Raw genomic sequence first — 12,133 nt, 5'->3', positions numbered from 1 at the left:
ATATATAACAAATATAGTATATAAATAATATATATATATATATATATATTTTACTATGCATATTAATATGTTATACAGGGATGATATTGGTGCTTCTGTAGAATGGGCCTGATGAAGGTGGCCCAAGATCCTAGATGGACTATGGATCTGGCTGAGTGAGGAGAGGGATACCTGAATGACCACCACCATGGTATTGCTGGTAACCACCAGGGCTTATAAATGTTCAGCTCAGCTAAGCACTTGACCCTACAAACAGTGCCCAAGCCAAAGTGAATAAGTGAGAAGCTGTATATTGTTCACGCAACTCCTCTGGTTACTTGTCTTGGGGTTGGGCTAATGGATAAGGTTTATGATAAGGATAATAATTGATAAGATTGTATTAATGCAGTTGACTGCGATTTATACAACTATTTCCTTCCCCCCTTAGAGGTATGTATCAGGTTGTCCTTTAGAATGATACCAGTCTTCACTTAACTTTATTTAAGGCTTTAATACTACTATTAAATATTATTTAATATTTATTATTATAAATAATAAAACTATTAATGCTACTATTAAAAGGGTAGAATTCAGGATAAGGAAAGTGGTGATGGGGATGGCTATGCTAATCTAATGGGAGCTGGAGTAAGCTAATCAATCACTGGCAAGTTGGCAGCTGGCTGGAGAGGTTCTTCTTCCTCACAGACCCTGGTCAGGCCCAGCCATGGCCTAGACCAGGTGAGAAGAGGGCTTGTGATCTTCTTCTTCTTCTTCATAGATGTTTGATGTATATCTCTCAGCCCTAATCAGCAATAGGTGAATTGATTACTTGAGGCAATAAGGTACAGAAGCTGGAGTGCAGATCTATAGGCCTACCCACCCTCACCACCAGGGACCTGATCCTTCTAAAAACTGAGACCCTGAAGTCTTCTGCCCCTGGGCTTTTATAGTGGCGGTAGCAACTGTCTTTTGCCCTTGACTCATGCCATCTGGGTAAATTCTAAATTCTATAACTGATGATCTGTCACTCAAGTTGGTCTCCATCTTCTTCCCAGAAGTTGCCTATTAAATATATCATATGTACATGATATAAAATATGATATCCACTATACCACCCAAGTGCACCTTTGATGGAGCTTAAACAACTTAATAATGGAGCTTAAACAACTTAATTTGTCTTTTCCTTGAGCTCATGTGTTTAGAATATACTTACATATTCATTGATGGCAGCATAAGTCTAGGGCAAATTCTATCACGTATTATTTCTCCCTTTAATTAAGTCTATTGAAAAAAGAGAAACATAGCTTACAGGTTCCAAATAGACATTATGCACACACACATATTCATACATACACATTCACACATAATTTATAAATAATATAAATCTATCATTATATGACATATTTGACCAATAATATGCTATATTGGATAAATATGATATGCTTAAAGTGATATATTTAATTAATATAGTAATATATAAATATGCATGTGTTTAATGTACTATTATATATAGATATATACTTAATGTTACTAGATGATGGATAGATAAATAGATAATTAAACTCTACCTCTTAAAATTAAGTGGCTGAAGATCAGAAATGGTGATAGATGATAGAAAAATAGTTAAATATATAACTATATGCTATATATAGCATTAATTATACAATAAATAATATATAACTATATATCATATATTGTATATTACATTATGAAGAGTAAGACACAAGTGAAAGTAACTGGACAATATAGCATATTGATATATAATTATTTTTAACATGATTACATATAGTTTTATATAAATATGTATATATATATATATATCTACCTACCTATTCATCTATCCATCCATCTATTACTATTGCTGTTTTTTGGCCTCTTACTTTCAGAAGATAAAATTTAATTATCCTCTAATCTATGGGAGTTAGATGGCATGGTGGAGAGAGTACTGGATGTGGAGTCAGGAAGACCTTTATTCAAAGCTTGCTTCAGATCCTTATTAATTGTGTTGCCCTGGATAAGTCACTTGACTTATCAGATTCATTTCTTCATCTCTGATAGGAGAATAATAATAGCACCTACCTCACACATTTGTGAGAATGAAATGAAATGATATCTATAAAGTGCTTGCAAACCTTAAAATGTCATATAAATGTTATTTATTTTTATTTACCAAAAAAGACATCCCTGAAAAATCCCACAAAATCCTTGCAGTTTTTCACTCTATGCTTAAGTTCTCTGTTTTTCAGAGGCTGACCATTCTGTAATCCCATTTTTCCTTTCTAGGATGAAGTAAGTTAATGTGGATATGCCCAATCAGAATTTGTTTTTGATTCTCCATCTGCTGGAATAGTGGAAATTCAGTATTCTCTTCCTTGTAATAGATATTTCATTAAGCCTTTATAATGTGACTGTAACCTGTTAGAGTTGGCTTTCCCCCATACCTATTATATGTGAACCAACTGATCTATTTGGATCTTTTATGCAATGTTTCTCTCTCTCTCTCTCTCTCTTTCTCTCTCTCTCTCTCTCTCTCTCAATTTGATAAAAGGAAAAAAAAACAGTATATAACAGAATATCTTTTTTTAGATCTGTATACCTCTCTCTTATCCAAGACAGGCTGCCACCAACAGGTTTATGCATATATTCTAAAAGTAAGAGTTCTGGAAAAGTTGTTTTAGCACCATCATAGGGGCATTTAGGTGATGTCACAGTAGTTTGTAATCTGGAAGATTCCTCTCCATGAATTAAAATCTGGCCTCAGACACTTATTATCTGTGTGACCCTAGGGAAGTCATTAACCCTGTTTGCCTCAGTTTCCTTATTCTTATAAAATGAGCCGGAGAAGGAAATGGCAAACCACTCCGGGATCTTTGCCAACAACCCTCCCCTCTTCCTCCAACCCCAAGGGGTCAAGAAGAGTAAGACATGCCAGAAAACATCTAAACAACTACAAGCTCCACCTTACCTGGTAGTCCTGGGAATCAGCCAGAAACAAAGGGGAAAAATGCCTCATGCTATATATCAATTTAAGGTTTGTAAAAGACATTATGTAAGTAATCTTATATAGTACACACACACACATACACACACACACACACACACATCCTGTGAATTAGGTGCTATTATTATACTTACTTTCAAAGAAGAGGAAACTGGAGAGGTTAAATAATTTGCCAAGGATTACTCAATTTAGGAAATGTTTGCAGTAGTATTTGAATCCACATCTTAACTCCAAGTCCAGACATATCTACTGTGTAACCTAGCTGCTGGTATTCACAAAATACTGTTCAGCTTATAAATCCCTCTGGGATAGAGACTTTAAAAATACTGAAGATCCTAAATTTCTATCCTAACTATAGTAGGTGAGATTGACAAAGAACTTTGTGGTTTACAAAGAATTTCATGTGTTATCTCATCTGAGTACCATAGCAACCCTGTAAGTTAAGCATTGGCAGCTAGGTGGCACAGTGGATGGAGCACTGGACCTAGAGCCAAGAAGTTTAAATCCTGCCTTAGACAATTACCCAGCTATGTGACCTTGGGTAGGTCACTTTACCTTGCTTGCTTCAGTTTCTCATCTGTAAAATAAGCTGGAGAAGGAAATGACAAACCATTCCAGTATCTTTGCCAAGAAAACCCAAAATGGGGTCACAAAGAATTGGACAGGACTGAACAACAAGAAGATAGGTACTATAGGTATCATTAGCACGTTTTGCAGGAGAAGAAGTTTCAGGGATATTAATTGATTTGCCTTTGGTCCAGGAGTTTACAAGCGTTGAAAGCAGGATTTGAACTCAAGTCCCCTCTCCACCCCGGCTGTCATTCTTATTCTTGCACCATAAACTATTTCTCCACTCTAGTCCCATCTTCTTAATAGGCTATTTTTCATCAGCTTTTTTAGGAGAGAGCATTTTGTCTCATAACTTTGACTAACACAGAATTGATTTAACTATTTAGAATAAGTCATGCCCATCAAGAAACCAATCAAGTTTGTAAGATAAAACAGTCAAACCAATAGTTTGACTGATTTAAGTATCCATGGAACTGCCACAAGATACTCAAGAAAAATCAACCTCTGAATTTTATTATTATTTGAAATTCACTCTACAAGTACCAAGTACTCAGAAGTAGTGTTTCTACAAGCCCAGAAACCTGAATAAATACTACCATGTTCAATAAATTCTGGTTTCATTTTTTTCCTAGATTTAGCAGTGTTTACGCCACATCAGTTTCTGCTCACTGCATGCACGCTTGTTGGCTGTACAAACAGTTCCCAGGTCACCTTGTTTACAGCACAGCTGCCACCAGATAACATTGATGCCCCCATCTTGACCGTGTTGGATTCTAGAACTATATATGTACAGTAAGTAGAAATGTTCTCCTTCTTGACAATCGACACATACCAGTTTATGCAAGAATCCTAGTGAGTTCAATCAGGGAAAGGGTTTGTGACATAAAATTAAATTTATTGTGATTAAATGCATAGAAGTGATTAGTTTAGTGGTTCTGTGAACCTTTGATTATCACTTGCCAACTTAATTTCCATTTTTGTCTTTATGCAATCAGGCTAAACTACATATGTGCACAGTCTCTGTGCAAACTTCAATAAAAGAAAAACTTGCAGGATTTGCAACTTGTTTCCCTTTTTTTTGTCCTCGCTGCATTTTTTCAGTGTTTTGAATGTCTGCAGCACAATTAATACTTTAAAAAATATTTAATTTTCCCAATTATGTGTAAAAACAATTGTCAAGATATATTTTCTGAAATTATAATATCCAAATTGTCATCCTCTCTCCCTTTTCTCCCCCCCTCCTGGAGATGGTAAGTAATTCGATCTGGGTTATTCATGTGTTATCTTGTAAAGCATATTTTCATATTGGTCTTTGTGCACAATTGATATTTTAATAAAAAATATGAACCATTGTCATATTTTTCCTTTACCTAAAAATAAATAGAAGAGATATTTATGCAATATAAAATCTCTAAACTTTTCAAAGACATGTACAACAGTCAAATTGGGGAGGAGGTGCTGATTTGCACTAGGAAAAGGAGTTTCCTCCTCTGAGAGTTCCTTATACCAATGAAATCACAGATGTACTCTGGTCTTAATAGCTACTGGCAGAATCTCAGAATTGGCAGGGATTTCAAATATCTTTCAGACTAGCCTATATCTCAATCAGTAACTATTTCTGCCCTGTCTACAAGTTGTCATGAAACCATCTTTTATATATATATTAATACTGTGAACACTTTCGTTGTTGTTGCTTACTACAACCCATTTAAGCCACTCTGACTGTCTTTATTGCCTTACACAGTCCATACCTACTTCTTCAGACCAGATTTTATTCCTTGCTTTAAAAAAAAACATATATTCTCTCTCTGGCCAGTTTTCTCATTGTCCCATTAAAATGCCATGCTCATCCTACCTTTATTTCTATTATCCTCACCTGGAATAATATTTTCCTCATCCATATGTCAATTCAAATCCTACCCAACCTTCAATATCTAGCCAAAGTCCCATTCCTTCCTAGCCTTCCCTGATTATTCCCCTTTCCTCTGATCCCCAAGAGCTCTTTGAATATATGTCAAATTGTTTCATATTTGATTTTATGATGTTGAGCTGTCACAATAATTATTTCATATGTATTATTAGTATTATCTCCCCAGACAGATGAAAAACTCTTAAGATCAGAGACCATATCTTATACTTTTTATATCCTCAAAATTATCAAACACACTCATGGGTATCTAGTAATCAATCAGGGACCATTTATTAAGTACCTACTATATGACAGATATTGTGTAAAGTGATGGGGATACAAAAAGAAGCAAAAAAAAAATAGTCCCTTTAAGGAGCTTATTATGAAATAGGGGAGATAACATGCAAATAAATATTTATTTTTTAAAAAGCTATATACAAGACAAATTATTAAGAGGAGATGGAGAAGACTTCTTCCAGCAGGGAGGAAACCAGGGAGATTAATAGTCCTAGCAGAAGAGGGATATTTGATATAGTAGGAATTCATTAGAAAAAACCCGGGGGTTGATCAAGTGCTTCTGGTTCTTCAGTTATTTGTATCATTTAACATACTATTGTAACTTTGCCTATGCTCTTTAAGAGCAGAGTATCTCACAGAGACTGCTCTTTTCCCATTTTGCCAGGCATGCTGGCCCAGTCCCTGCTTGTGGGTTGGCTAAGTTTAGAGGATAACTTGAATCTGGAAAGTCTGCTCTGCAGTGGGGCTAGAGATGATCTAGTTCCAGAGCCAACATGGTGAGAATCTGCTAGTAGGGGACCACCAGGTCATCTACAGAAAGGCAATCCATCCCATGTCTGAAATGGAGCCGCTTAAAGTTTCTGTGCCATCTATGTGAGATGCTAAAGCACTTCTAACCTCCATGACCTAAGGAGACACATTCTGAAACAAGCCAATTCCCCAAACCCCAAATCTTCCCATTTCATTGATAAAGTGAATGACTGGTGACACTAATGCTGCATTTCTCTTTTTAGGTGGAAACAGCCAGAGAAATTAAATGGAATTCTGGAACGCTATGTATTATATATGGCAGATCATGAACAAAATGTTACAATCTGGAATGTTATCTATAACAATACAGAACTTTTCCAAGATCATACTATACGACACCTCTTGCCTGGTACCAGATACCTAATAAAGCTTGCTGTAAGTTTTCCTGATTTTGCTTTTTCTTCATTCTAAAATAAAATAAAACAATAGTTCTACAATTCACATTTTCAAATCACTTCATATCCTAAATATGAATACTCTTGATCTACTTGTTATATATTCATTTGCTGTTATGCTAAATGGCAAAATAATAATCTGAATCAATAGTTGTTGTTTTTTTCCAAATCTAATTTGGGATGATCAGGAATTGTTTCACTTTTCTTATTTGTAGAATGTTGTAATTGTGGACAGCATTTTCCAAAATGCCTGGATTAATAAGGTCATTTCCCTGTGGAGCTTGTATTCATTTGAAAAACAATTCACATTATGAAAATTTAGATCTTATTTTTCTAAATGAAGTTTTAAATGAGCCCCAAATATTTGAGATTATTTTTATTGTATAGCTCCCATTACATTTCTATCTCAATAGAACAGCCACTTCTTTCACAAAACCACAGCAGCTAATAAATGTTTAGTGCTTTAAAACACACGCACACACACACACACACACACACACACACACACACACACACACACACACACACACGATTTTTTAAAAATGCAAAATAGCAGCTTTTTAAGAAGGTCTTTTAAAAGACCTTGATATTTTTGTGGTATTTCAGGGTAGTGTTTCCTTTTGTTTTTTGATGAAATATAGTACTTTTTAAGTTTAATAGCACATCTGAAAATGACTGAATATAAACATGAGATTGTCCCTATTTGTTTTAAACACACTCTTCATTTTATAGCAATACCTATATAAGGATATTTGCTTTGATAAATGCCATAGAAAATATTCTGCTCTTGATTATGAATAAATTTACATTTATGTAGACACTGTGTATGCATTCATTTTACTTAACATGCTCTTGAATGCTCTAAATATTATACCACTAGAAAATAAACTACATTCAACTATTGTTAACTGTCTGACTTGAAACTCCCAAACAAGGGCATTCACAGACATTACTGAAAAACCTGGGTTTTGATGTGCCTAGGTATTAAAACACAACTTGGGGAAATCTAAATACTCATGGCTTCTTTGATTGTTCAGCCCTCCCCTACCTGGAAAGTGACAAGTGAATTAACTAGATATTTAAGAGCTAATACAGAAATCTACACAATTTATAATACAACATTAATTTCAGTGTACAGTAAAGCCTCAATTAGCTGGTAACCAACTGAGCAGAATTAAACAGAAATTTCTCAGCACTCTGTTTTCATTAGCAAGAGAAAATGGACGACAAAAGAAGCTGATATAATACTTATTTGCTAAAAAACAACAACGACAAATTTCAGAGGGTGTCATCAGAGGTCAAAATAGAATCACGTTGAACTTAGGTCTATAAAACCATGTTATATAGCATCATTTAGTGGAAGAACATGCCTGAGAGTTAAGTGATCAGAGTTATACAATAAGTTGTTGTATGACTTTGATCATATCACTTGATTGACTCAGTGTACTTTCTTTTTCTGCAAAATTAGAACATTGGTCTACATGATCTTAAAGCTGTTTTTCTACTTTAAGACTCTATGATGTTCAGAAGTTATGACTTTGAATGATACTCTGAATAAAAAATATAAATGACCATAATTTGGTAAGCTAATTGCTATGATTTTAATCATAATAATTGAAATTTGGATAACATTTTATAGTTTCAAAGGTGTTTTAGACACATTATCCCCTTACTTCTTTCAGCAAGCTTATGAAGTAGAAACTGTAGGCATTTTTATCTCTTTTTTACAGAAGAAGAAACTAAAGTCCAGAGTAGTTAAGAGGTCTATACATTGTCACATACAACTTAGCAAGCCTAGGATTTAGCATTTGGACTCAAGTATTTTTGATTCCAAGTTTTGCTCTTTATATTACCTGCTATATAGTATTACTGTCTCACTTAAATATTTCTAAAATACTATACTTGGTATTGAAGGAAGGAATAATAACAATAATATTCATTTTGTAGGAATTTATCATTTTAAAAGTATTTTTATATGCATTCATTTCTTTGTTCTTCAGAGTTAGCCAGTAATAGGCATAGCAAGTATTGTCACCTGAGTTTTAAAGATGAGGAAGTAGAGGTTTTTGCAGGTTAAGTGACTTGCCTTGAACAGTGTAATAAATAATTATATTATAAATTTTAGAAAGATTTTCATTAACACATAGAATCTTGGAGTAGAGATCTTGGACATTTTCTTATCTATCTCCTATGAATCAGGTAACTCCTCTATGTCATTCATCCTTAGGTATTTTTTCTAGAATATAAGGCTAGAAGGTTCTGACTTCTTAGAATTTTTTAAACTATCTCTTCCAAAAAATGTAGACAATGCATGGGTTCACTCTCTAGCTATTCTAATCTCTAAAATGTGGCGATCCCTTTGTCTTATGATTCTAAATGGTTTTAACCTAGCAGTCAGTTCTAATTTATTGGTCAGAATCAAGTCCAGAATTATTGTCCCTTCATTTCTGCTTCTTTTAGTAAATATAGTTATTATCAAAGTGAATTGAAATATGAGAGGTCATAGCATCACTGAATTTCAAAGTTAAAATGGATGTCATACCTAGGCAAAATGGATCTCCTACCAGGATAAAAATCCCTTTTACTATGGCCTCAATAAAAAGTCAACTAGCCTTTGTCTAATGATTAATAAGTAAGGGGGTCCAAATCTCCTCCCCCACCCCCAGAAGCTTATGCTTATTTATTTTGTTTTACTTCTTTATATGTCCATAAAATTTTAATAATTATTTTCTGATACCATTCATATTCTCTCCTTCCTTCCAAACTCTCCCCACTCCCCAAGATAGCAGGATATGTGTTGGGCGTGTTTAATCATATAATAAGCATTTTCATGTTCTTCATCTTGTGAAAGAAGACACATATGACTTCCACTAGAGAAAAAATTCATGGAGGAAGTAAAGTGAAGAATGCTATGCTCCATTCTGCATTTAGACTCTATTTGTTCCTTCTGTGGTGATGTAAAGTCTTTTTCTTCATGAGGTTAACCTGGGTCATTGCTTGCTGATAATAGTTAATTCATTCACAGTCGATCATTGTACATTATTGTTGCTACTGCACACAGTGTTCTGGTTCTACTTACTTCACTTTGCATCACTTCACTTAAGTCTTTCCAGGATTTTTTTTAAATGATTATTTTGTTTGTCATTTCTTATGACACAATAGTATTCCATTAAAATCATATGCCACAACTTTGTTCAGCTATTCTCCAATTTATAGACATCCTTTCAGTTTATTTTCCACCACTAAAATAACTATCTATAAATATTTTTGTAGAGGTAGATCCTTTCCCCTTATCTTTGATCCATTTGAGATACGGACTTGGTAGTGGTATTGTTCAGGGCTCTATGCCTGTTTTTTTGGTAGCTCTCATTGTTAGGGAGTTTTTCCTCATGTAGAGCTTTCTTATATCTAACATTATTCTAATTTATACCAGTTTCTCTTTGTTTTTCCTTCTGAGATAAGACCAAACAAGTCTATTCCTCCATCATATTTTTTCCTACCCCTGCCTTCATCCTAGCAGTACCAAAATTCTACAAATTCTTTTCACTTTCCAGACTTTCTTCTTCTCTCTTTCTTTTCTCTACAATAATTACCTGGCATAGTCCAGGGGCCTTTATCCATCCCAACTGACATTGGGATACTTTCAACATCTTCTTTAAAAAGCAACACCCAGAATTGGACACAATCCTTTTAATGCAGTCTGCCCATCACAGAATACATGGGACTATTAACTCTCTCATCATTTACTCTCTTGTTTTCTGAACAGAGTCTGAGATTCACATATCACAGTATTGATTCATATTATCTTTAAAATCCTCTGAATTTCCAAGGTTTTTTTAAAAATAAATTTGATTTCTGCATATTTTCCCAGTTTGTACTTATAAAATCAATTTGTCTGACCCAATTTTAAAACTTTACATTCATCTCTATTATTTCTTAATAACTTTCTTTTTGATAGTCAAGAACATAGGGTCAAACTTTTGTGCCTGATTCTTTTATAGTATATGTAATATATCTTTCTTATCTCTCTGTTATTTGTGAATTTGATAAACATTCCATCTGTATCATTATTGAAGTCACTGATAAAAATTCAGAAGACTAAGCACAGATCCTGGGACACTGCATGTTTTTATTAACCCATTAGTGGGCTGATATTGGCCATTCAATTAGTTTTAAATTTGTCAAATAATGATTTTTCTCATCCATCCCTTCTATTTTATATAAATACAGCATGAGAGAAATAGACAGTAAACCTATGCTAATGTGGGACCTCAGTTTTCCCACCTCAGAACTAGATAAATGTAACCAAAAATAAGGAAGAAAGAAGTTAAGGGGATGAATAGAATTTCTAAAAAGTTAGATATGATAGAACTCTTGAGGAAATTGACTCTGAAAAGAAAAGAATATACCTTTTTCTCAGGAGTACAAGGCACCTATACAAAAAAAATGACCAAGAATTAAGGCATAAGAATAATGTAAGATTTATTGTTAAATGCTTTACTAAATCCTAACTAAAGTATAGTTACATCATTTCTCTTAACTGCCAGTATTATTATTTTTTCAAAAAGGAAATAAGGTTCATTCAGCAGAACCTGTTCGTGATAAAGTTATGGAAGGTGGGAAGGAAATAAGCATTTATATAGTTCCTACTTTTTGCAAGGCACTGAAATAAGTACTTTTTACAAATTTTATTTCATTTTATCCCTGCAACCACCATGCAAAGTAGATGCTTTTATTACCTCCATTTCACAATTGAGGAAACTAAGGCAAACAGCACTTAAGTGACATACCTAGAGTCACACAATTAATAAATGCCTGAGGCAAGATGTAAATTCAATTCTTCCTAATTCTAGGTCCATTGATCTGTCCACTATGCTGCCATTTGTCTCTCAGATCCCAAGAATTTAAAGTAGCATTTTGAAATTGCTACTTCTTTTTCTAGATATTTGCTAGTCATTTTTGTGGCCTAAATATAACATATGAGATAATAACTGTGACCACATACTTCAGTAATGTGCAGATTTCATAATCAATATCTTCATCTAAGTTATTAATAATAGTCATATCTGTGGAAAACAGGACCAAAGAAAGATCTCTATGGCACTCCATTGGAGACATCTTTTCTGATTAACATTAATTGATTAGTTACCACTAGTCATTAAATCACTTCTGAATTTATATCTCTTTCTTAATACCATTCATTTCATTTCTTTCCATCTTTTCTATGAGGTATGAAAGATTTTGTTCAATAAATATTAAAACAAAAATCTTGTTGAGTAAATAAACAGAATATTTGGATACATGAAAATTCTTCTTTGTAAGACCTGTGCCATATATGTCACAAATTCAATCTGTAGACCAATTTGGGGCCTTATAAATTTAGGAGATTTGCAAATTAACTCAATAAGATTATCTTTATCAATAGTTTCTTAGAACATCAGTAAGGTTTTG

The 12,133-nt window shown here is 33.8% G+C and overlaps 1 protein-coding gene across 1 annotated transcript in view; it reads left to right on the top strand.

Moving 5' to 3' along the window:
- USH2A (usherin) overlaps positions 1–12,133 on the top strand; it is a 1,059,501-nt gene that overhangs the window by 496,804 nt on the left and 550,564 nt on the right. The window contains exons 32-33 of the mRNA XM_044674959.1: positions 4,183–4,342; positions 6,491–6,662. Of these exons, the coding sequence (XP_044530894.1) occupies positions 4,183–4,342; positions 6,491–6,662 (332 nt within the window). The remainder of the gene's footprint in view (positions 1–4,182; positions 4,343–6,490; positions 6,663–12,133) is intronic.

The sequence above is a fragment of the Gracilinanus agilis genome, chromosome 4, assembly GCF_016433145.1.
Source record: "Gracilinanus agilis isolate LMUSP501 chromosome 4, AgileGrace, whole genome shotgun sequence".
Lineage (NCBI taxonomy): Eukaryota > Metazoa > Chordata > Mammalia > Didelphimorphia > Didelphidae > Gracilinanus > Gracilinanus agilis.
The sequence above is the reverse complement of the archived record's forward strand: the minus strand, read 5'-3'. Positions and strand labels throughout refer to the sequence as shown.